Below are 27,407 nucleotides of genomic sequence, written 5' to 3'. Positions count from 1 at the left end.
ATAGAAATTTTACCCGACCATTTAAAGGAATGTTCCTTTATAAGAACAAACGTTTTTTTTTCCCTTTTTTCCGTTTAGTAACAGACCTATGAAATAATGAATGTCGATGAAGAGATGCTGGAAGAGAAACGTTAGCGCAGTGGCCACTGCGGTGTGACGCATGAACACGAGAACGGGCGATCTCGTGACATCTGGGTTATTATCTGCCGGAAGCGTTGATGACGTGGGCCGACCTCTAGTGCGCAACACCAGAAGTGAGACGATGCTGAGTGCAAGGCCGGCGATACACACGACACGGTGGAGGTCGGGCAGGATCAGGAAATCGAACGATGGCGAAAGACCCGTTGGTTTCCCTGACGACCCTACAAGGAAATTACTTGTTTCAATAGGTCAGCACTCATACAAACTCCGTTTTGCATGGCACGCATGGATTTTCCAATAGATTTGATGAACTTTTTCTAGACAAACAGGTTTGAATAGTTTCAACCTAGTTCGAAGAACGAAACGTGAAATGTCAACGTGGCACGGATATCTCGAAGTTGTCGTTATGCGCGCTGGGTTTGCGGTTAGGCGAAAAGTATTATGCCACACACTTCACCGTACTGTATAGTGGATGAAGATGTTGACTGTTCTAAATCGCTTATACGAAAGGCTAACTCATCATTAACGTATATTTTGACCCTAAAAACGAGATACACTTTGCCCTCTGTTGATTCAACCAAGCTAAAAAAAAAAACACAAAACAGCGAGTGTTCCGGTAATTTTTCTTTCATCTCTAATGCACTTAAAAGGCAGACGAAAATCAATTTATTTTCATAACAGTATTGTCAAAAAGATAACCTATTACACCAGGAACGGGTAAGACAGAAAAAGATGCTTCAACAAACGAACTTCGTGTGGTCATCAAATGCATTATTTAGTAAAAAAAACCTAATTACAATTCGGCCTTTCGCATATTATTATACAAAAAAAGTATGTGTGTTATTATTATGATACTTTATTACTATACTATAGCATCTAAATTTTATATATTATATATAATATTTACGAGCAAATCTAGCGAGCGAAACCATATCCCAACGTTATTTTTAGTGCCATCATTAGTATATTCACAAATTTCCTGTCCAGTCAACTCCCATCAAAATTGAAGTAAAGTACCCTTCATACAGTGTTTCAAGCCTTTGTTCAGGTTTCTGTCCTTCTTTTAGCGTGGGTCGGTAGAGATGGAGAGGGATCGTGTGGTATAGATGAAACTCGAACTTTATTATAGGTTTTGTGTTGATTATTTGTGAATTGTTAGCAACATTTATTTTGTCCTGAATGGTTGGAAGAAACGAATATATATAATGCCATTACTAAAAATCAATTAAAGCTTCTTTAATTTTCAAAAAATTGAAAAATAAGCCTCTGCTGAAAAATACAATTTTTTAAAAGCAATAATCGCTAACAGTGCTCACCCTTCTATTATAGAATAGCGTGATGAAAAAGTGATGGCAAAAACGTCTGCGTCTATCTTCGCTTTATACAAAATTGGTTTCTAAAAATACTAAGCTTAACACGATATGGTGGAAGAAAGTTTGGACGAGAAAAGGTTTCTTTGCCTAGGTTGCCTGAACGAACATTTATGATTCTATTATGAATGTTAGGCCACAAATCTTCTATACGGTATGAAGAATACTATCCAACACGTTATCGTAAATTTAATGATGTGTTCAGTTGACACCCTTTACCACAACCAAATGATGGTAAAAAAAATGGTATAAGGTTTTAATAGGCCAGCTCGTGAACCATTTATAAAATTATTAAATATTCATTCAGAAGCTGAATTATAGATAAACCATCAACAATTGTATTGAATAGATGAATTTAAGAGTAAGTAAACATTTGTTAAGTTATTTAGTTATAGAAGTTTTATTTTAGAAAATATTTTTAATAGCATAAGAAAAGTTCCTAAAATAAGAAGCTGAGTGGGTCCTTTCCGATAGTGACATACATTTTGGTGCGGTTCGCTCAATGTTAGTCCAGATGGAAATCGTCTTTTTGCAATATACATAAACCATAATTAAATTTACGACGAGTTTAAATTGCAGATGTCGTAATGGTGTACTATCTACTTGCAGTTTCAATTTATCCTCACCTTGTCAACTGCTTGTAAACTCCATTTGCTTCGAAAAACACTTACGGTTACTTTGCTTGCTTGTTACCACTAAAATACCAAACGAGCTGGTTTCTAGCATTAAAGGGATTCCATCACGTTAGAATTAAATGATTTTCGGCTCACTGATAGACAAATCAAAGATTCTCATTGGTCTCTCACTCATCATCGTATACCTGACTAGTAGCACAATAGCGACATATAACGCAATATCCGTTATCACCTCGGAGGCTTACACCTCCGTTGCGACCTACAACACTTGACGGAAACACGGGGGGTAATGTTTACAGATTCAGTCGGCCGGGGGTATGCACCGCCTACCTTGTTTATCTATCATGCATCACTGTGTCACCGTCCAATGACACCTAGTTAACACAGGTATGACTTTCTTATCGCTGGCTCAGTACCTTGGCTCGAGCGTGCCTCACTCATGTTTCGTCGGAGCTGCTTAAGCCGCCTGCAAGCATGGCGCACTCTGACGGTCTTCTCACTGATGTCTATTGAGCGACAGTGGTTGAGCAATGGATGTTGTATTGACGCTGTCAGCGAGCTCGATGTGCTGTTTCTTGAATTCGACGCTTAACGGCATCCTTAGCGCCGCGAGGCTAAGACGGTTAGGAGAACCCGATTATTCTGAGACGCTACGAGTCTGCTCGTGTTAGTGCCTTAACGACTCAATGGGTAGCTTCAGGCGAGTGGCTGGGCGGATGCTCAAAACGAACCTTTCCTAGCTACAATAATACATATATACCTGCTATGTTCCTCGTTCAGTGGCCGCTGCTTTTTCGAGCCTTCGTCGTCGTCTTGTTGTTTGCTGACGTTGTCGGGCTGATTCAATCCCGGTGAACGAGTGCCTCTCTGACTGGCTACCACAAAAACCGCTTGCGATCTACTTCTTCCCTTCTCTAACCCTGGCCGTTGCATCGATTCAGCCGCTGTTCCTGACTACGCATTCTAATGCACGGCACGCTGGCGTGCTCGCCTACCCGTCGGTCATCAGCTTGACTCCAGCAGATGAATCCGTCAATAAAGGCATCCATTGTGTACCATACTTCACTAAACCTGCCTCGATTTAGTTCTGGTGCCCGTACAGATGTATACTCTTTTCTATGTTGGAGGTGCACTGTCAGAACAATAGATTTGTGTTGCCATTAGGCTATTACAACAGTTGTACATCTTGTACAGGATCATCGTCTAAAGACAATGCTTTCGGTGCTTACCGCTGGTCGGCTTGATTCAACGTGGATCAGCCGGTCAGTCGCCATTTCTTGGTAGATAGAGTACAGCCATTGTCATCATCACGAGCATCATCACTAGCGCTCTTATTATTGACGTTGTCATCACGGCCAACACTGGCGCCCGAGGCGAATCTACTCGTTTGGAGGTAATTATCACGAAGCAGGAGGGATACGAAGAAAAAGGATAGAACAGCAAACGCCAAAAGTGCTGCCCCGAGACAGAGTGTTCCACTGTGTGTATGGCTTCTGAGACCCTCAGCAAGGAAAAGTGTTGGAGATGCCAATAGCTATCAAATACGGGGCTCTTAAAACACACAAAGACACGCATGTACACACAGAATTGTCCCCCTAAAGCTGTGCGTTGATACCTGCAGCGACCATGTGTGGTCCCCGAATTATATCGATCATGGAAATGACAGGAGAGTCGTTTCTGTACCCGGAAAGGCGCCTCGAGATATGTACTTTCCCGCTTGTCAATTAACTGAGCTGGCTGTTATCCCAATTAGTAACCCACCCGGGTGCAGTAAATGGGTCGCAAAGGCATAAGTAGCCGCTAGGATAAACGTGAATTACAGAGTATGGCAACGCACGTATTATCGTTTATAAGTTAACAGATTATCGATTCGAAAATGCTAACAAGAGAGAGTGAAGTACCTATAGTTCATGGCGTTTGCACTCGGGCAAATACGTACTAACAGCGTCACAAATAGTCTTCATTGTTTATCGGTTATACAATCATACGGGATATAATCTGAAATCACTACAGAACACAACATGTTTCCATGGTTCAATACAGAAATTCACATACTGGCTCCGTCATACCCTGTTTGACCCAACCCATATTCGTGTCCATGTCCCTAAATCAAATGAGGGGCAAGAACTTCGAACTGAATGATTTTTGTTGAAGTCTCTCTAATGGGGCGTGTGTTTTCTTTTGCTTGCAGTTTTGATTTAGTAATCAATTTCAACGGATTTTAGAGCACGATAGGTAATTCACCTACTGAATGCGAAGTCTCGTAGGTCGAGCTCAATCTTTTCTCTGGACAATGTAACACGCTTCGACACTTTGGAAAAAAATGTATCATTATTGAAAAGATACGTGCATGGATGCAGCGAGCACGCGCCTATCAAAGGTAGCACCGCCATCATTTTATATAACCTACTTTGTCGGGAGTTGAATGTACCCACGTAGCACTTGCTGCAGTATATTTATGCTGCGATAGTAACAGCTCAGATCCTGAACGTGCAACAGCTCGCAAAACAGACGTGTACAAAGAGCGTAATTTTTCTGACGTCGATGTGTTAGGTCTCTAAAGAGAGAGTGACAACGATACGTTGATGTTTTTTTGCGTGTATGCTGCTAGGAACATGGCGTTTTTCAACATAAAAATGGAATACAAAAAAATATTGGCTTTAAAAGCGGTTAAATTTAGTAACATATCAAATCATTTAACATTTGGTGTCGAAGCCTAAGGTAAAGATATAATAAAAGATATAAACCCATGAAAATTATTTATTTAAAGTACGAATGTAACATATCGAGCAAATATGTTTGCCCAGCACTCAGGTTATTATTACTCAGATTATTCTGATCAACAAGTAAGCCAACGTACGTGGGCCTTGTACAGCTACCTGTGATAGTATAAACAAGAGATAATGTACACCTTAAAGGGCAAAAGGGTTGAGTCACTTGAGAATATTCCAATTCATTTTAAAAGACTATAGACAGAATCTATAAACAAACAATAGGTTCGATTCCGTATGCATATTTGCGCTCTTCTATATTTCCTCGTATCGATTCCACGCGAAGGGACCTTATCGCAAGAATATAGACTGGATGTCAAAGCAAAAAGGATATATATAATACAAATATCGGTCAGATACTTCAACACGTTGGCTTCGCTCAAACAGTTCCATTTTGATTTTTTTTTTTGGATTTTTTTTTATTTGAACGTTTGATGAATTATATAATGAAGAAATTAAATGTGGCTAGCCGGGCTTCACTAGTAAAACGCGTAAACAAAGGCGCTCTTTCTACACAATGAAAAGCTTCGTTCTTTTTGCATATGATTTATACATTATCTTATCTCATATCGAAAGTAGATACTTTGTAATATATCATAAATAAATTAACAGTATACACTATTAAATGCACATACTTTTTGAAGAGGTCGCGTCAACTTGCGCGGCGGCTTGACCGGCTAAACTAGAGGTTCAGGCCAATTCAAACCTCTCCGATAACACGTACTATACGACATCTATGACTGAATAAAAGGCAAAGCAAACTGCCTGCAAATAGCTTCCGGCGTACCTCCAGATGGTATCCAATGTATTTCAGATATTTTACAGTAAATCTAAATATCACCTACTCAGAAAAAAAGTCGGAAAATTTATCTCCTGCTTTATATGGCTTCTTGATCATGCGTGTACTTTTGATACATCAAAGGCTACGAGAGAGGTCCTATCTAAAATGAATAAACGAATTTTGGTGGCAGTTCTAATTTGGAAATATCATCTATTCGTTAAACATAAAGATAGGCGCCCAGTAAATACTAAATATATTTTCTGAGTTGATCTGATCAAAATGATATTTATCTAGCCAATAAACGTGCAGCTTCCAAAATGCAAATTAACTCCACTCGAGAAATGTTGGCCTGTTCACAATGGTCGGACTCGGACGTAACTTACATATAGATAATTGATTTCATATACTATATCCAGTACATAGGTGGCACTTTGTTTACAGGCATCGTAGTTCTGCTAAGATTGTAGAAACAGAGTGAGACTTAAGTAGATGTGGTGGTATTTTCTATACCTTCATATAAACAACCTAGGTCAATAAATAAACGTTTGTAATTTTTTGTACACTCCAACAATATTTTTGACATTTAAATAGAACATCTATGCTTGATTCGAGGACAATTATAAGGTGTATATTGGCGAAATTGGAAACTGGTTAAAAAATGCCCCCTGGGCATCATCGACATTTCATTCCGAATCAAAGCATGCTTGAGAGACTGTTTCAGAGTTCGGACAATCTTTAGTGGTGGTTTTCAACGCCGCTATAAACACACACACGCGTCAATTCGTTGTACGCGTCAAAGAATAGAGATAACAAAGTTTCTATTTTCTGCTTGAGGAATATTGAGACACAGACCGAAGAGCATCCAGCATTCCACAGATATCATCCAGCATTTATGCTGATGCTATCGCAGAACACACCAAATGAGAGTCCGGAGCAGCATATAAAAGGCCGACAGAAAAAATGCTTGAAAAGGCTTCAAAACAGCCCACGAAGTTCAAGTTCAAAGGCCACCTCAGCATGCTTTCAGGCACCACGAAATTCCGTCGTCGAATTTAGGGAATACATTGATACAATCTACCCAGCGGTCGAAACGTTGCTTCTGTCAGGTTGTCATAATCAGCTGCCGCAGCAAAGTCAACGGTGTTTACGCCACCTCGTCAACAAATTTTTGCGTTTACTACACGTATTGAGGAGGCCCAACGAGCGAGTATGCGCCCGTCTCAGAGATCCACTGAGGCTGAACCGTTTTCACACGTTGGTGAATAGTTTTGTTAATGGATTCGAGGTTAGGGTTCCACCTTACGAGAGCGGATTTGCAATTGAATTCGAATCGGGAAACAGGTTAGAGTTGTGTTATAATGGGGGCATTTATCGCATATCTTGGATGGGGGATGAAGGCCGTCCCGTAAAGGCTATCATTACTAGTAATACGTCCATAGGTGAAGTAATGACTTATTTGCCACTGAATAGAATTCAGTTTTCTTTGCGGAAATCACCAGAGCGAAACTGGATACTAGTGTCGCTGTATGATATTCACGGGGACTTTTTGCTCAATGTTTATCTCAAGTGGTGCGGGCCGGATGAACGAATAGACGATTGGAAAGATTGGCTAGGTAAGGCCGAAGGTGACCTAGGTTTATTACTGCGACCAAGGCGTTAGACTAGCGAAGAGGTGCTTGTTGAAGACGCAAAATCTGTTAATACATTCGAGTTCATATAGTAAAAGAAACACTGACTTATTAATAGAGGCACGCATCGAATTTATACTATTGTTCGGTAATCAAAATCCATGCAACTTCTGGATAACCAGAGTGTATTAATAAGGAAATTATGCACTCTTTCTGCTCGTTTTGCGAAATCATAGCCTCCCGCATTCGGTGAACTTTTTGTGCTGCTTTTGCTTGGTTGTATATAGACCTCATCCTGACTTCAACGACATCCAACGACGGATGGCAACTGGGTAGAAACAGTTCAAAATGTCAGTTTTGTAGTTCGCCAGTACATCATCCCCCTCGAAAACGATTGTGACAATTGAAATAAGTTGTGCTCGATCTGAGTTCTCTTACCTTGTCACACAAAAAACGTGAAGCAGAAATTTGCGATTGTTTGTAGGTTCCAAATGTAGTCGAAGGATTGGACTTAGTTCACCTGAGAAAGCTTGCGCACTTACGCAGAAGGTTTCTCGACAAAAAAATAAACATCTCATAATACATGAAACACATGTATTATGTGCAAGAAAGCGCATGACGTTGTACATAACATGGCAGGCCAGCTATTATGAACGGCCCTAAGGCGTCTAGCATAGTATCTAATCCAGTATCTAATGAAGAAAAAAATATCGGTTTTTTTTAAACCGTAGCAGATAGACTTTACGGAGCGATACAGCCAAAAGGAGAACATGTGTCCAACCAAACTATGGCGCCCCGAGGCACCGCTCTAATGTCAAGGCCGAAAGTAAGCTAAGCTGATATCACTGTCCAACAATTATATAACTGAAGTGCGTATCACCATTCACTGCATTAAGCGTGTATTATAGAAAAAAATGAGAAAGGAAAACGCCGGTTATGTTTCCGTCAGTAAAATAAACTTTTTTCGGACAATAATTTTCGAAGGCTAAGCTTGCATGGCCTGGACGATGTCCTGAACAATAAAAAAAAGGCTGCCGTCCAAATAGTAGTTCACCAGGAAGCGCCATGTGTACTGTTTTGCTAATCAGATATCCATTAAGAATCCAATAGCTCTTCGTACCGCTCTACGGTGCTCACGTGCTGAAGAGCATAGCTGCTGAAAGCAACAGGAAAAGCCATTCGCACGTCGAGGCCAAAACAAGATCTTTGTCGCCCTTAGACCTTAACTGCAATGGCGGCCTTTTGCGGGCACTGCCAGTGATCTTTTTTGCACTTATTATTACGATTAGCTAGAATATGAAGAAATGATCAGGCAACCCATGGCGTTGCTGGTCGATCCTCATCCGACTCAAATAGATCGAACTGATTGTAGATCTGCCTGCTGCTTTCGCCATGCACGAAATCAGCGAAGTGAGTCGAAACAATTTTCGATACTACGACAGGAGTTTCTTTTACGTGGGCTTAATGAAAACGTCAGTTCTGCTAATTCTTGTTGCACTCTAAATGAAAGAAAGGAAACGACTTCCATTCGTTTAGCTGCGAATCTGACCAGACCTTTCGATGAGTTGGTACACTGCCCAAGGAATAAGTGGGATGAAGAACAAGTACCGAACCCAGTGTGATGATATGGGTCCGTTTTTATATATGCAGTGGTGAAGCTCGGACGAAGTTGACTCTACAAGATAGAACTATCGAAATCACTGTAAACAATCGCATGCTCGGAGATCGTGTGTATTTCGCAACGTTACGGCCGTATGCCTCTTCCCGTCGGGCGAATGCTGTAAGCTAAAGGCCAGTATGATTGACGACGTGTTTTGCCCGGAAAAAAACAATTGGCTGAAGCATTATTGTAATGGTACGCTCAATCTGTCTGCCGATGGTCCGATGATTAGTATTATTACTATAAATTTGAAATATATATGAAAAATACCTTATGATCCCCATGGGAGATGTCGTCGCAACAGGTCAGGACTAGTTCACTGTGTCTGCAACGATGACTTTACCAGGACGTTTAATGAACAAACGCGGTAACAAACCAGCCACAGGAAACACAACGGCAACAAGGACAATGTCACCAATTGAACGATCGATCAATATGACGTTGAGAAGCGGTTGTTATTCAAACGACTAGCCGATAGAATAGGCTTCCATTAACGCGGCCACTAAAACATCTGCTAGTAGGTAGATGGTCCTATATCAAACAAGCTTTAAGGTCTCCGTAGTCTGTGTGTCGGTGTACATACTGATTAAACCGTATGTGACGCTCAGGTACTGTCGTCAACAAGGGAAGTCCCGTGACACTTGCATAAAAGCAGACTTGCAAAGTTAAAACTATCCTAACTTATCCCGTATCGACAAGAAGTTACCGGCTCATATCCACTGCATAGTAGAGTGAAACAGTTGTGAAAACTGGTCTGTTAATGCTGACTTGAAATGCTAGTGCTTACTCGTAGAAGTTCGTCATACTTTGTAATGCTGATATTAACCAAGTATTTTCCTTAAATTATTATGGCTGTGGTTCGCCTTGCTAGGCGATTATATCATTTGGGGCTAAAAATTAAATATAGCCCATAAGAAAATTTACGCTTTCCTTATCAGGGACGATAGGCCTAAGAGTAACAGATCTTCACACGTGGCGTGAGTTTTTTGACTACTGTTTGACGCCTGTACATGCTAATGTGAGAGATTAACCCCTGGTCCCACCCTTTACCTAAGCTAGCGTAGTAGCGAACTTTTCTTTCCGTCTTATTCAAGAACAATGATGGCTCGGTTCTTAATTGCATACAGCCTGTAGACAGCAATAAACAGGATCTGTCTTTTTACGTGCTGAAGATATGTTAGCAGCCTATTGTAACCGCCTACCGCGTTATTTACTTGACAGCATCGATGCGCTGATTATCTGCTAAAAGCGAGTAGTATAAATGCGTAGAAAAAACAGAAAGCTACGGTGCGAGGACCTTGTAAAATGAAGTTTTAAACAAGACTTAGGCCACAATTAAGTGGTTTTATCATCCAGCGTAAGACTAGTTTATTCATTTGACCGAAAGGCCTGAACAGTGTGCTTTTTTTGAAGCTTAGTTTTTGTCTTCCGATGGAGCCGTTTCGAATGGCAGCAATCCCTTGGCAAGATGAGCGCTTCAATAGGACAATTCGAGGAAACCGTAACATAATTGAACACATCGATGTCGTTGAGATACTGCTACTTAACACTGCTAACTTGATCATCGTTAGAATAGGTCCGGACGGACATTACTATGCATGCCACGTGGACCGGTGCCAATTCTCATCCCGGCCCGAAAATAGTCAATTTAGCGCAGGTAGATAAGGTAAAAGCCAACGAAGACCATTTTAGCTTGAACTGGATCACTGAAAGTTCGGGCGAGTGCCACTGAAGTGGAAAACAAATTGGTGAACAGAAACGCGCATTTTTACAAAAGCTATTAAAAACAATAACATCCAATAAACATTCGTGCCGTACGCACATGCTGCTGTGATTGGTATTCCAGTTACTTTGTCACAGTTTCCGTACCTAGTAAGACTCAAAAGAGCCGGGGATTGTGTGCCAGCACCCCAAGCCAATGACCAAAAGTAGGCTAAAATAGGTCTCGGTGCTCAATAACGCAAAATAGTTTTTTGACAGTATCTAGAGGGTTATTGTTATCTACTCGGGGAGGTCAAGCCAATGTTGAACCATGCTGGTCTTTATAGGACTAATTTGAATATTCTAATAATAACTAAATGAATAAGCTTAGGAGTGACCATTGCTGAGCATGAATCATTGCCCGGATGGAAACATCACATCTTTCCGAAATTGTATGACAACAATTTACTTATACGTTACAATAATCGTTATTTCTTATAAAAACAGTAAATGCTTCACTTTAAGCCAAAAAGCGGACCAAATATAGAATGCTTTGTTGCGACTTGTCTGCTTCCGACACTCATAAACACGCGGTACGCACGCTCTGAAAAACGAGTCATACGTTTTAGATAATATTTCTGCAGCGTTATGCTGTATTTCTACTGTGGATACATCCAATAGGGTACGAAAAATCACTTCAAGTGATGCTCTATATTTGGTGACCTGATAGGTCGCCGATAGGCGCCGCCGATACCTACGAACTGTAAATTAAGTCATCGTCAAAAACGAATCTGTTTTGTTGGATAAAGCATTCGTTGTGCCCAGTCTCAACGTACTACAAGAGGTCTAGAGCGTTTGTACGAGCTATTCTAAATCGATTTCAGAATATATATATATATTAGGAATAGTTATATCCCTGTAGAAAAGTTTGAGGCACAAGTACAACAACATGTAGTCACTGTTATTTATATCCTACAAAAAATGGCTTGTTCCTACACAGCTGAGCGTAGTTATATGAAGTCACTGAACTGTGGATGAGGTTTATTTAAATCCTTGAGTATGGTTAGAATTGAGTAGCTCACCGCATATTTCCATTGGGCATGTCTAAATCATCATTATTCTTCAAGAACAGTATCAAATACTACGTGGCAAAGGACTGCCCACGACTTCGTTGGTATGATGACCTAAGACTCGCTTGTCATGCTGTGCGGTTGTCTATTTTTGAGTTACTATACTATATGTTATATAACTATATTATTTACACTTCAAGCAAAATGAAAAACTTTATCCATTTGTCATACTTCAGCGCTCGGTAACGTTTACCTATTTTTTTTTTACTGCATAGAATCCAAACTTTTGTCTGGAAACACCATTATATATAACGACAAAGCGGACGTAGTGAAGTACGTCAAAACGTATCAAAACAGAATTCCGAATTCAATGCTTCGAAATAACGCATTTGAATTGTGGCGGGGCTTCCATAGCTTCAATAATATCAATTGCTTTAGGATTATACTTGGCGGGTAAATAATGTTAATATTTAACTTCCGCTTCCTGTTACGGCCGTTTTCGGCGTACAAAATTGATCTTACAGAGGAAAATCAAAAAGGATCTATAGGCAATTTTTCAAATCGTTGTTTTTAATTTTTTTAGTTAATTGTAGGAGCTTGCTGTTGCTTGGTGAGTGTGAAAAGTACGTCAGCCCAGATTCAACACGCGTTTGAGGACAACCATCCAATTACGGGCATCTTGACGTCCAAAGCGCTGAAGGAAAGAGACCTCGCCAAAATGCTGAGACTAAGGATGAGAACGAACGTCTTAATATGAACTGATGACCTAAAACTTCGTAATCCTTAGGCTGAAGTCCAGGAAATCTTGTTACCTTTCTTCGAGAGAAAGGCGTTTCTTATATAAGCAACCTACACTAAATTTTACGCAAGCTTAAAACAATAATAGAGCGAGACTGATGTAATGTTCCTTGTTATGTAATGTAACGGCAACACATAATCTTTAGCCATTGAGGAGATTTCAGTGAGCCGCTATGTAAATGAAGTGCTACTACCCCAACATATACATGAGATTGACTACGTGGCTTTATTTAATCATAATTGTCGCGTAACATATTATTGACGAGGCTTGGATCAGTCACCCATTAGAACGAACAATCTAAACTATAATAATATAACGTAAATAGCATTAATGCAAAGTACAGATCATTGTGGACCTTTGACGCACTACATTGTCGTCGACTAGCTGGCTATTGGGAAGAAAACAATCAGAGTGCTTTGAGCCCACACATTGGACCTTATTCATCATCAATGTAGGCTGCGTGCCCCATTGATTAGGAACTGGATCGGACCATTGCAAGAAAAATAACGCTTCGTAGATGGGGGCGCGAATAAGCACAAGTTCAGCCAGGGCAGCTAGATTAAGTTACTAATTTGGTGCGACGGGCAAGAGAAGGAGGGGCTGCTGGGCTCAAACAAGAAAAGATGGAACATGTCCACCGAGCTTTTGAGATATAGTCTAGATATAGTCTCAACTATCCAAGCTCGATAAAGAAGCAATGGTTAAATTAAAAAGTGTACTATCATAGGTCAACTTTATGCAAGGATTATAGGACGTCCTGAGCATTGCACACCGAAAGAATTCTGGGATCTTTGCTCTTTGTCTGCTGGTGTGTATAGACTGTCCAATTTTTCTAGACTAGTCGGAAATCGATTGAAATGTAGTAAACTCTAATCATTGATAAATGTTAGCGGTTAGCTGGAAAGATGTTAGACATGATGAAATCTAGGGTGTATACTAAAGTTCAATACAATTTTCATGTATCCAAGGTACGGTCTATCACGAACGTTAAACTATGGTAGATCCTGTATGTCGATGGTTCATTGAACAGCTGGAGTTTCTAGGCGGCTGGTGGCAATTTTCTGCTTACGTTGTCGTCCTTACCAACATTTGCTGTTCGTGACGCAATGCTATCAGTTTTAAAAAAAAGTTAGCTTATTTCAATTTTGTCATGACTGAGAATTTTACTATCAAATTGCGCACTGGATAGCGGGCAGCCATATAGTACAACACGATCAATCAACTTTTATCAATAACTTAAGGCTGTCCATCGCAAGATTAAGTATACTAATTTCAGATTTGCTCAGTTTGTCGAGACTTATTCGGCAGACTAAAGAAGACGCCTCACAATAAATTAGCAAGCAAATATCTATGTCTTTTAATACACACCGATATACCTATATATTGTTTAAAGTACTTCAACTTGTATGCACACCTACCTATCTTACTGTCTATTCTAGATTGAAGGCCTGTCGCGGTTAACACTTTGTTCTGATCCACCAGAGGCTCTAGAACATTTACATATTATTCAAATAGAATGAGTTGTTTTTGGTTGTAACTTGAAGTGATATGTTTCCATATTTTGCGGCACTGATTTCGATCGCGTATCCGTTGATTTTCTAGTATCATTTTACGACGACGGACTCCATGATCGTTAGATATTTCGGACACGTCCTAATATACAGGATTTTTGGCGAAAATTATCGTTTTTTGAAAACGAATTATGAAAATCGAAAATAAAATGATCTAATTGTTGAAATGCAATATGAGCTTAAGATGCATTTAGCTGTATCGTCATTCTAGAACTCGTGTAAAAGGATGTATTACGTATATATTTATATATTATAATCGAACTTGGTATAATAACAGCATACTTTCTATACACACGCAGTAAGATACGTTTCACTAATTCAATAAAAAATACTGTGTTTGCTTACGATCGACAGGCAAATCATAGAAACAAGAAGCAGAGCGCTTTTCCAGTGTTTCTAGTTTATACATGTTCATGATTGATAACTTAAAATTTATAGGTATGTGAAGTAACTTCGAAACGAAGTAGAAAAATACACTACCGTATCAACAAAGTATTATCCTCTTAGATTTATTACGTAAATCGCAGGCAGAGTCGATGAGTTACACTGACATGCTAGGAGTCTGCTTGCCGTTTGGTTTTATTTTTCATTGAATGACTACATACATGTCTTTCCACCTAACCTTCTCTCCTCTTCCCCCCCCCTCTCTCTCTCTCTCTCTCTCTCTCTCTCTTTCTCTCTTGTCTGAGCTGGGACGACCTCTCAATGATTAATCAATAATAACTGACATTGATTAAGTATTTGATGAAACATTCAAAACGAGTACACCCTTTCGATCGTGATAATTATTAAAGTCTCTTTAATTTAGCTTAATCGATCTTTAATTAGAACCAATCTCAAACTAGTAAAATCAATCATTAGACATATTGGCATATTGTCTAGATAATTAGTTATCTCCTAGTATCTCCGAGTATTTGTCCTTTTAAGCGTACAAGCTATAACATCTGTGTAACATGCTACTTGATATAACCCAGACACAATGAACACATTTTAGCGTTTACGAAGCTGTTATTTTACCTAATAAGCTGTTTTTAAACCTAATTTATGATAGACCCAGTTCATGTTCAGTAACAACGGAGCAATCGACACCAGTGAATTTATTTCTTATTATCAAATATATCTCGAAGGATTCGTACATTAAAATCGTCCATATTTTTGATCGTTATTGTGGGCCAAAGAACAGCTAATATTTCCTGTATCAGATAGCGTAAATATAAATATTTGAAATAATTCGATACTATCTAAACCGAACTGCTTACCAGGTTTTACCGGCCGCCTATAATATTGAGCAGGCTTCTCCGTCCGTCTCAATAGCGACATCATGAACATTTATAGGTTTACGTTAATGAAGTGTTATTTTACGACGGAGAACAGTAACTGCATGTCTCTGATAGAGCAAACCCATTCACACTCCACTACTAATAGGCCATATCCAACGAAAGCACTTCATCCCATCTTGGAAGCGGAACATTGATTCTTTCATGTTTAATATCGTTCGCTGAAAAAATATCCACTACACAAGCCAGCCTTTGACGCGTTTGGTGTTCATAAGTCGGTCCATATAATAAGCGAATGAATTAGACTATGAGACATAATTACAGCGAGGAACTCGACATTAGCGGTCCCATTTGACGACCAACCCCCGTTTATTAGCTAACTGAATGCCAATTTAGAAAAATAGGTAGAACATGTGCTGATAGTTGCGTCGGGTTATGTCGCCGAAACGGGCAGGCGGTACGTCTCCGGCTTCGTAAACACTAAAGCCTCTGGTAATTTCCTTGCTCTTTTGTGATTTTTGCGGGACTAGCTGTACATCATCCTATGAAAAGACTAGAATTCAGGTTTGAGTTAACTATAGAAGACGCATAAGTGGTTAAATGCTCTTTTTCTACGAGATCGCATAGAACGATTTCTTGAATATGTTTGGTTTAGAGAAACAACAGTGTCACTTTGGCGCGAACGCCAGACACCTAACGGCTTTTTGTCTATTGCCGCCCTATTTGATTTTTCCTACAGATCCTTTCACAAATTATGAGAATTATTTAATCTTCGTTAGGGCAGTGGTGCTTATCCTCCATATCCCAAGCGATAGCCCTTTTATCATTTCTCCTTCCAGAAATTATCTATTTCTTCGGTATAATTTATTATGACCTCAATGTAACACAAACCGTTTTACATTATTTTAATGACCAGCTCCGCTGCAGCATGCTTTCCCTATGTTTCCACATTGGTGGTCTCATTGTATTCACAGCGTATATACAAAAAATCATCTCAACCGAGGTAAACACGAATTACATTAAGGTTACATTACGGATTCGTTGGATTCATAAGCCTGAAGACTGCCATAAGTACTGTATATCTGGGATACGTAATCATATGTATGAGTGATTTATCAATTAACCTTCTTTTCCTCTACCTCGTTTTCACCTACCGTATTTTCTCCTGCGCAAAGTTTTGTTTCTTCATAAACATTTACACTGCTTCTAGCGCGCAACTATTTATAAGCTCTTTTCATTTAGACTATAGAGCTTTCGTACAATACATGCTATATATATGTGTGTAACTATATAAGTCATTGCACAGACTCAACAAGCGATAAAGGAAGCGCTATAGAACACAACTTTTGGACCAACCCAACGGCAATACTATTAATGAAACATATTCAAAAAGCAGCTAAAAACAATTGAAAAATTACAGAAAAAAAAAAAAAAACACTCTGCTTAGATTTAAACTGTTTAGGATGTCCCTATGCAGTTAAAACGTAATCGTGTATTGTCTACGGAACGAATAGGATATGTTTCAAAAGGAGTCAAGTCGGGTCTGAAATCAACCAAACCCTATAGGAGTGCAAGAGCTGAATAATATGAAACTACCGACTTTAAGACTAGCAAAACTCATCAGCCAACAATAATATCGCAATAATTAAATTCAAATTTGTTTCCGTACACAAACCGATACTCTATACCGACTAGGGACAACCACGTGTACCAAGTTCAGGCTAAATTGAAACTCAGATGACGAAAGTAGAAATAGAAAAACCACAACGGACACTACGACCCTTACTGTTAATCCAGGACAATTTGTTTCTTAGTATTGCACAGTTTTACGTAGAGAAAGACAAAAGTAATTTGCTACTAAGTATTAATTAATTTGCATTAGTCATCCTTTGCCTAAAATGGGATTAATGTAAATATCTAGACATAACTAAGTCTGAAAGTTGAACAGATGTCTTTCTGCCTAAAGGACACGAAAAACACGCCAAGATCGTATTTGCTCAAAAGAAGTGCGTATTTTAGGCCTTGATTTGTTTTTAGGCACGGTATGCCTCTATGGATAGATCATGCCCTGACGCAAAATGTATTATATAATATCAGCTACCTAACTGCCAATTCAAGTCAGTATATTTCTAGTTCGCTTCGATTAGTGTACATAACCGTCCTGTCTAAATTCATTGCACAACGTGCAACATGACGGTGGCCTACCGAGCAAATGTTTGTTGCACACCCTTCAACTTCCGTCGAAACGTCCAGAAAAGTACAGATATCGAGGATGATTTTGCGTTTGTCACTTGACGACGCCATTAACTTATATCATAAGTTAACGGCCTATTTTTTATAATGGTTAATATTTCACGTTCTTCTGAAATGAACTGATACATGCAGCGCCATCTATATTTATCATCAAAGATGGCGCTGCATGTATCGGTTCATTTCAGAAGAACATCAAATACACCACCATGACATACGACTAATCACTTCGAACATTGTCTTAGCCTAACAATGTATGAATTTATAAATATCTTTTGTCTGCATATATATTCTTTGACTACAAAAATCGTTTAGTGTCCACCTTGGCGGAGTTTAAACCAGCCACCCCTGTAATCTTTCATTCAGAGGCTTAGCCGTTCAGGTCAATATATATATGTATATATATCACAAACAGACGTAAAGCAAGCATCGCTTCATATCACCAAGGTCTCCGATTGTAGCTCAGCACCTGTGATCGATCGACATTGTCGAAAACTTTACAAAACAATTTTCGGCAACTTTCTGACGACGCTATAATCAGTGGTATGTTGAACATATTTGGGTACGTTGCGTGCCCATAAATATTCTCAATAACTTTTAGGCTTCCCAAAGCCCATAGCCCGACAGACTTGGTACGATCGTATAGCGTACTTGGCTAGGTAAATGTGTTTACTCAGGTGTGTCCTTACCTAAAAACGTAGCTTGTCAAAATTGTATTGAACATACAGAACTGTTGTTCTCGGCTCAATCGTAACCAGAAAATGAATGTAGATACATGCGCAAAAAAGATAAAAATAGGGAAATTCCAATATCAGTGTGAGTGCTATAGATCTGGTGGAGCAATTAGGGTATTTTCGACTAAACGACCAGAAACCTGCCATATTTTTGTCTATTCAGCCCCACAAGATAATAAGAAAAAAAAAATAAACATTACTTCTCTTGTATGCGTCGAATAAACTTTTCAAACTCAAACACAATACTATTCAGTGCCCAGACGGATGGCACATAATATTTTCAACATAAACTGAATTAGGACGGTACGAGTACTGCTGAGGTTTCGTTCAAGCAGGACGCCTTAGTTTCCCTCAGTGAACGGAATGACCTACAGAGCTTATTAGCTTCGCACCCCGTTTGCACATGCAGGACTTACATCTACAGTCGAGTAATGAGCTCTTGCATGTTATCGTAGAAATGGGCGATGTTTTAGAAGCTGATCATATTTTCGTGTACCTCCCAGCGTAAGTACTAACAAATACGTAGTACGAGTCAATAGTCTTGTTCTGACCGTTACCAGGATCGAACAAAGCTCGGCAAAATCTACCTATCTTTAGAGGACAGCACCAGTAGTACAATGTAAATTTCTCGATTACTTTGACTATAACAAGATTTGCATTGGTAGTATCACAGTATAACTAATTCATGCTAGTAATAATACCAGTCTAATGAAGAATATCATTACTTCTAAACGCTTACTGTAGTCAGTTGAGAGATATGGCTTGCCCCTCTGCTTCAATAGCAACAATTCGAGTTAGCGTTAATTAATAAGCGTCATTATTATTAAAAAATTAAGCGTGTAAGAAGAAATTCAACTTGGGACACCATTTTCTCCTCCGGATCAATACCATTTTGTGTTATTCCGACCTTAGATAAGATAAGTACCAAATTGGCAGAGCTCTGTCGAGGTTTTGTCTATTACAGATTCACTCCTATAGAAGAAATCGCCGAATACATTAGGACATACTGCCGAAAAAAGGCTGGCTAATGCTTATTTTCAGGCAAAACGAAATGAGCCTCAATTTAAGTGTAAGCGCCAATCTTAGCTTCACAAATAGCGAATTCTCCGTGATAGCATCAGAAGCACCCCTTTTCCGTGTGACGGTTCTGCTGATCCATACACGATGAGAGATGTCGTTTCTCTCAAAGGGTTTCGTTGAGAAAGTGCATACAGAGCTGGTGGTCTCGAATATCCCCCCAGCCACCGTTGGGCTTCTGTGCTTTGAGCGGCCGCTGGGGGACCTTCTGCATTCGGACAATATTTGGGAAGAAGTACGCGCCGGATGCGGAAATGACCCCCGACGCCGCGCGGATCAAGCGCGACTGGTCGCAATTCTCCCCTGTAAGCAAAATCCACATGGACCCAATGAAGGCCGCAGCCAGACATCCACACAAAAAGAATAGACGAAGCAGATTAGTTCAATCTCAAAGCGTTTCGTTATACACTAAATGTACATGGGGGAATCAACATGGATGTTTAGCCTACACTTGTTTCATATCTATGCATATTGCCATATTTTTCCGTGGCGAAAATATTGCATCCGTATCACATCAAACTCATCACATGTTTGTACAACGCTTGTACATTACCAAATCGACGATAACCATAGAAGGCAGCAAACATAAGTACAAGTATTACTACTTCTGTGCAGTACTATGATTACTTTTATTACATACATATCATAACCATAATATAGATATGTCATATCTGTGTCTACCTGTACACAAATATTGATTTAGTCACTTTCATTCGTATATGCTAAATACTAGGTAATTTTATGCTTCGAGTAAGCCTTTTTCTGTACATGCATAGTAATGTATGTGCATGAGGTTTTTAGGATACTGTGCATGCATAACACCGCCTTCAACAATCCTGTTTTTCGCTTTTGGAGGATTGCCGGCCTCTGGGCATCGCCACACCTTAGGGTTAAAAACTGCGCGTAACTGAGTAGTACTATTATTCTGGACAGTATGAGACAAACTCCTACGTAACGGGGAACAACATTATGGAAATGATCCGGGCTCTGAGGACACCGTGTTCGGTGTCGGAAACAAGCGACACCGAGTAAAAGGGCGGGATCGTTTCTTGAGCATAGATATAGTAACTGCAACTCACTGTTTTGCCCTAGTTTAGGTCTGCCATACCAAAAGCCATTAGACACAAACATTCATGCTCATATAACGCAGAATACGATGTATGGCAGAGTAGTGTGCACAAGTGTGCTGCCTTGGTGTGCTGGGATCGAAACAAGCTACCAAAGGGATTATGGTCGTTATTTCCAAGTGTCCAAAATATCGTTGCTACTGAACCGTGAAGTGTGTAGTTACGTAAAAAATGAACGGATGGATGTATATCTAAACAATTATGTATTGAATTCAGCGTAACGTTAAGCAGTGAACAGTATACAATAGGTAATTAAACGCTACGTTAAAAGGTCTACGGAATAGGACAAAATAAAGATATTAGTCACTCAACTAACAGCACACGCTATGCAAAGGCAATATCCGAATTACGCCCCGCTACCGGCGTAGTTGCGAGAATATTTTCATTAAAACATAAGTGATATATATTATTTGCTGCCCAGTTTCGTGACGAACTTGTCGCAAATAAATAGGCCAACGTTTTGGGTTTGCGCATCAAAGGAATCCGATAGAAAAAGATCGTGTATGATAGGTACTAAAAAATGGACAATTTTCTACCAACCAGAGGTAAAAGTAGAAAGAATGATTCAGCCTCTAAGATGTCGACGTGCGTTTAGTTTGTAACTCAGGAGATCCACCGTTGGCAAACGTCTAGCTTCAGTAACAGTAAGTTCATCTGCTCATTACATATATTATGCGATGTAGCTTACGGGTAGCAAAATCTCCTTTGAGCTTGAAGCTTTAACAGCCACCAAAATGGAAGCTATCAAACCAATGTGACTGGAGTCTCCTGCTATAGCAGTTTATCATGTATGGCTTCCATTTCGAATTTTACTCGAAACTCTCATCGTAAGGTTGAGCGTTATGCGTGCTGATCCGTTTAATGCCGGTGTACTACTATACAACGCTGAAAGCATTCATTACCTTTAACCTGCCATATAGTTTATGCACGACTTGATCTATATTAGATCGAATATGGAACTTCTTTTATCAAATGAAATATTTTATGGAAACTAGTAATTTATAGGGTTATATTGTCCAAGTTGACATAGAAATTAGTTTTAATTGAAGGAGAAAATCGAAGGAAATCTATTATTTCATGCAATAGCTATATAAGTACTTTCTAATTAACTGAACAATTAGGCAGGTAGCAATTCTGATGAGTGTTAGGCTAACAAAGCATGAACCAGAGCTCGTAAAGTTCTGAAGTTAATTTTAGAAGGTAATTCATGATGTTAACCTTCGAATGTGAAACGCTCCGGGCTACTTTTAAATGAGCTCCGGAAAAATATTTAGTAGGTTGAACTCTGCCTAGATAGATGCAACTATTATTATAAGAACATCTAAATATTTCCAGTTTTACATTCCGGTCCATCAGGCGGCTCGGAATGTAACCCCTACGTTTTTCCAAAAATGTGTCTGGTACATTATGGAATCTCCTGAGTCAATAATAGCAGAAAGCTAACCACGCAGTGTGGCAAGGCTAAAATGAAGAAAAAGTTTGGCCTTGATAAAGGTGGTACCTTGGCCAGGAAAAGTGATCAGGACCGCAGCAGGATCAAAAGTAGCGATCGCCTAATAAGTTAAGGATCATACTGCGTGCTTTTGTTTAACATAGCACATTTAAACTATACAGTGAACGCACGAATTTGTATTAATCAAATTATCTTTTGGTAACGCACTTCCCCGAGCATAAGCGACGAGCTCTCAGCGACTTTTCATTTTTGGCAACACACGATATCCTACAACGGCAAATCGACCGTAGAGTATTGCTTGCTTTATTTCGTCCGACACTGGACGTCTCTAACAAAATTTTCATCGTCTATTGTCAATTACTATATAAAAAATATGGTTACCGTCGTCCGCAGTAATAGAAACGTAATTTTACCGTGTAAGCCAGGACACCCGTAATAATAATACGGAATAAATAAAATAACCCGGAATAATAATACGTCCCCATCTGCCGATGCGTGCAGAAACAACTGAAGCACGATGCGAGTAAACGTATTATCAGCATACGCAGTCACATAGGTTTATACATGTCCTTCGTTCTGTCGTTGTGGTATACAAGCAGCACTACGACAAGCTGCCTTGTCAGAACAATTTGCGTCAACGACCAATGGACAGCGTTCCATCATAAGCAGCAGCAGCAGGTTATCTCCTATCATAATCCCTTACTCCTAGCGTGTACTTACCGCAACATTCTGTAAAAAAGCCGAGTTGTTACTCTTATCTGTTCGTTTCGAGCTTTTAGCTTCTTGACGCAAGGTTGATGTCGTTCCTACTACCAATACTCATATTATTATACTGGTAATATCATTAGAGAAGAAGACGATGGTTATTTATTACAATAAATTTTGATCCATAAGGCTAATGCGCGTCGTATAGCGCTACCTATCGGTGGAGTTACTGGATAGCTGCACCCATTACCATGCGTCACGCAAGCCTGTGTCCAAACTCTATGGCCGCTAGTCGTAGTCTTAACTGAGCGATTCAGGTCGTGCTTTCCGCTCATAGCAACGCACGTGTAGTCGACCCGTATCAACGATATTAGCAAACTAATAATATGCAAGGATAATGTATCAACGACAGAAGCAGCAGCAGCTAGAACGGCGTTGTTTCTGCTCAGAGTCGCACACACGGACCAAGTGTCGAAGGGACGGCGAAATACAGGCAGGTGTATTTGTCTGTCCAGGATGAAGGACAAGCTTCAGATGACTTCGGAGCCATTGGTTCGCTCACTGCTTAACTGACCAAGCGAGTCCGATTCGCATTAGGTTTACAAAGCAGTATTATTATTACTATTCTTACAGAAGTTACGAGCGTCATCATGGTCTGGAAAGCCGCAGTGAATCGGATAGTTCAAATCGTAATCTGGCTGCTTTTACTTCTAGCAATGGGTCAGAAAGTAAAGAGATACGTCTAGATCACATGCCAACTACCATAATTTCGGCTGATCTATATTGAAACGGGCACTGGTTACATTTCAACGATGTGGTGGAGAAGGCGTCATCGTTACAATGACCTTGAGACAACGAAGGACCTCCCAGTTTTATAGCGATATCGTAGTTATTCGGGTTAGGGCTAGTGGACAAGTACATAAACAAAATGCCGACATATTCATTGCTATAAACTCGTCGTTAACGCTACTGTGTAGCAAATATGCAGCGACCTGGTAATTGCAGCTCTTCTATGATGATTGCAAGTATTCATTTAAGTTACAGAATGTCGTTCTAGTCGTAAAGCCAAACGTGATAAAAAGGGGTAAGATCGAAGAGGAATCATTGGAGATCGGCAAATAGGCAAAACCGTAAGTGCGGGAAGACCGCTGCAGCGTTTCAAGTCTATCGTGTGATACGAAAATGTGCTTATATATGCGTAGTAATATAGAAATACGCGTGTTATCAACGAACACGTACTCAGGCGTGCTTTTCTTGCAATTTATGCAGAACCGTATCGCATGCAGCCGTTAACTATGGTAAATCTTCTTAAGAGATGTCATTCAGATATGTTCTACAGTTAGCGTGTTCAACCCGTGCTCTATATGTAAGACGTTAGTTGTGCATATTCGGAAAAGCGCGTTACTGCGTTTTTCTTTAAGGTGCATATTGTAAGTCGATATTAATGGACAGCCATACTAGCCTTTATGGTGAACGCCACACTCGCCAACGTGGAAGACTCGTGTTGTTCTTACGACCATCGCGTGCAGGGGCTTCTCGAAACATGACATACTGACTCGATAGAGCGACCAATCCCAGTTGTAGTCATCGTACGTGCAGAATGTGCGTGCGCAGCGGTCACGGACATCCCGCCAAAGCTCCCGGTAGAGCACCATGCCCATGTTGTGCCGCGATGAAGCCCACTTTAAAATGTCGACGGTTGAACCAAGCTGGCGATAATTAAATGACTTTAAGTAGGTGCCCATAACAAATATTCGGCACTCTGGACACGCCTTCGGCTGAGCGGTTTCCATTCGACGTAGAACATGCAGGACGTCCGGTGTTACATAGTGATCCTCTTCAAGGAACATGAACGGCCCGTTGTGCTGCGCTGTCGCGTTTAGCGCGTCCATTACCCGGTTCGCCTTCCACCACCAGTGGTGTTTCGTTTGGCAGAACTTGCCTTCCCGATAGTGCCCATAGAGATCTGGGTAGGCGGCGTTCTGACAGCCCAACTTTTTAGCAATACTCTTGGTTGCGTCACGAGGACAGTCCTTTGGATCATCGCCGGGAAATCGGTTAGGTTCGAGTTGAATCGATGACGGATAGAAAATTTGCATCATTTTTGTAAACGTCACAATCTTTGGTAACTCCTCGATTACGCCATTTGCGTCATAGAAGTCATGCGAGAATATCAGCAATGTCCGATTGATGTTGGGTACTGCCCGAAGAGAATCAACTAGCGCTTCAAGATACGTCCATCGGTTATGGACTTGTACTACAATAACGACATCGTGCTCAGCCAGCGGTCCGTATACATCTTCGTTATAGATAGTTTGCATGCGATTCAGCTCGGCCACATAGCTTCGTACGTATGAAGACGCCTCAGACCTGGGTGCTTGGGCCCGTGTGGACGGCTCAATAACCCAAACGCTCCCATTATTCTTTCGTAGCCGGGCAAACGCCCGCGGCAAAGTATCCGACACGGCGTCCGCCGACGGCGCTGGATCTCGTATCTGATACCAGATTAGATAGGTAAAACAGAGCGTTATCGCTGCCTTAGACAGAAGCAGCGAATACTGCCGTCGAAAACGCATCGGCAGCCAGACGCTAGTGGCACAACGCTGAAAGCCTTTTTTTGATGCAGACAGCAACGCTGCAACACCGCGCCATGGACCGCCACGGTTTCCTGAAATACGAAAGATAAAAAAATAACGTACGTGCCAATCAACGAACGCTGACTTGCGACATCTGCTTAATAACAATAAAGAACACTTTGCTTCTATGGCTTGTGAGTGTTTTGTACCTGTTAATGTAAATTGTTTATGCAAATTTGAGCTTGATACCGACAGTAGCAGGCAAAATGACAAGATGACATGTTAAAATGAAAGCGATGATTCGCAGATCAGTATCGGCTGCATCCGTTTGATGCGAGCTCGTACGACGCATACGATGTCGTACTTGGCTTATGGTACACACACGTCTACATTACGTAATACGACTTAGCTCAGCCTCATAGCACCCATAGTACAGGCCATGTAGTGTCAAACTGTACTATATGTAATCATATATATTTGACTATGTACAATATACCATCACTAAACTGATACGAACGATTAACGTAATTTCTCGGTACTACCAATTTGTAAACTCGTTTCGATGAAAAACGCCAGCACCATAAATGTCAGTAATGGAAAATACATACTGCCTGGTTATTCTACAAGATTATGAATGCTATTTTCATAATGCAGTTGCCCAAAATGAAGATCAGGACTTTGATGATCGTCAGTGAAGAAAACACTTTCTTAGCAGATACCCTGCCCGTGCAAGAGAGCCGCGTAAAGACTACGACGTCGTCCTGATTTGGTTTTCTATATATTGCCAAGTTAAGCTCTTTCTTCACTCATTGTTGTTATGATAGCTGAAGCATTATCCAGCTAGCTATTTCCACTGTTCTATCTAGCAACTATAAAGAGGTATTACACAGATGAGAGCCGTAGTGAAACAGCGATTAATGACATAGTTAAATGCAAACTGATATAAACCGTTCGACCACAACTTGGAATAATCTTAACTTATTATGTCATAGTTACTGATGCAAACCATGGATTTTTAACATACTCAGCGCACCAATGTCGATGATTAGCGCTTTTTCATTACTGATAGAATAAAACTACAGCTTACAAAAGAGCTTGTAAAACCGGCGTTAAATCTAAATGTTTGATTATAATGGCTACGATATATGTATAATGTTTTTGGATGAAAGAACGAAATACCTCAACATTTTGAATTAATATGACGCGTGGGCTATGCCCCAAAAAAATGAGCTCGCGCGCTTATCGCTTGACAAAGGCATAAAAATATCACATATTAGCGAGCTCCACCAGCTTTTTTCAAGGCTTCACTCGCACTCTTCTTATAAAAGCCCAGTTCTCTACACGTGTAACCCTCAATGCATACAGTTAAAAAAAAAACAAAAATTTAACACCTAGTTAGAATAAGAAAATCGTCTAAAATATATGGTATTATCTTTTTAACAAGAGACTCTACTAGACCATCCTAGTCTGTAGTGAGCTTAATTTTCTTCAATAGGTCAAATGTAACTTTTGTCCACTTCTGCTTGCATAACCGAATTTGCGTTTACTTTACATCAATACGTAACTTCATAAATATACATAGGCTCTCTGCAACAGACAAAGGTGTCGTCCTTGTCACTCCACCATAATAAGTCAAGTACCTCAGCTCAGACACTTTTTTAGTTCGCTTAGACGGGTGAGGGTGATCTGTCAAAATGCTCGCTTCCGTGACTGGCTTCGATCGAAGGGTTATTGCAAGGAATAATTTAAAAAAATATTTTTCAATCATTGCTCTCTTTGTTTTGTTAGCTAGACTGCTTCTTTAGCTGACCTATTTCAGCCGCGAATTCGAAATCGTTCGGCTTGTGATCCTCAGGAAGTTACGTCTACATGATGATGAAATAACTAATGGTCGTCCACTACGACCATTGAGCAAACCTCTATCACAACTAATAAAGGTAACTAACACAAGCATCCAGCCCGCGCACTGAAGTACGCTAGCATTCAAGAACGCACGTGTAACAACCGCACCGTTGTACAAGCTCATAAGACCCATATGTTTTGCTGGCCTGTCTCCTAACAGAACAAATACTTTGACCAGT

General features: G+C 40.2%; 2 protein-coding genes and 1 long non-coding RNA gene across 4 annotated transcripts in view; 1 reads left to right on the top strand and 2 right to left on the bottom strand.

Moving 5' to 3' along the window:
• The window catches only part of LOC111261786 (alpha-1,6-mannosyl-glycoprotein 2-beta-N-acetylglucosaminyltransferase), a 53,161-nt gene that overhangs the window by 2,551 nt on the left and 23,203 nt on the right, over positions 1-27,407 (bottom strand). The window contains exons 1-2 of one of the 2 annotated variants that reach the window (XM_086968864.1): positions 2,563-2,846; positions 87-362 (exon numbers count right to left, since the gene is read on the bottom strand). In XM_086968864.1, coding sequence (XP_086824990.1) covers positions 87-362; positions 2,563-2,587 — 301 coding nt within the window. In that variant the 5' untranslated portion in view covers positions 2,588-2,846. Of the gene's footprint in view, positions 1-86; positions 363-2,562; positions 2,847-27,407 lie in introns of those variants that run through there. The other variant, XM_086968870.1, reaches the window with a different exon arrangement.
• Positions 299-14,316, top strand: LOC111261860 (uncharacterized). Its single transcript, XR_002681252.2, has 2 exons — positions 299-389; positions 12,341-14,316. It is a non-coding gene; the product is annotated as an uncharacterized LOC111261860 (long non-coding RNA).
• On the bottom strand, positions 14,612-25,501 carry Mgat2 (alpha-1,6-mannosyl-glycoprotein 2-beta-N-acetylglucosaminyltransferase). Its single transcript, XM_086968863.1, has 2 exons — positions 24,213-25,501; positions 14,612-19,768 (listed from the first exon to the last, which is right to left on the bottom strand). The coding sequence occupies exons 1-2, from the start codon at positions 25,324-25,326 to the stop codon at positions 19,572-19,574; spliced, it is 1,311 nt and encodes a 436-aa protein (XP_086824989.1). The 5' UTR covers positions 25,327-25,501; the 3' UTR covers positions 14,612-19,571.

The sequence above is a fragment of the Varroa jacobsoni genome, unplaced genomic scaffold, assembly GCF_002532875.2.
Source record: "Varroa jacobsoni isolate VJ856 unplaced genomic scaffold, vjacob_1.0 scaffold_64, whole genome shotgun sequence".
Taxonomy (NCBI): domain Eukaryota; kingdom Metazoa; phylum Arthropoda; class Arachnida; order Mesostigmata; family Varroidae; genus Varroa; species Varroa jacobsoni.
Note: the sequence above shows the minus strand (reverse complement) of the source record. Positions and strands in the feature narration are given on the sequence as shown.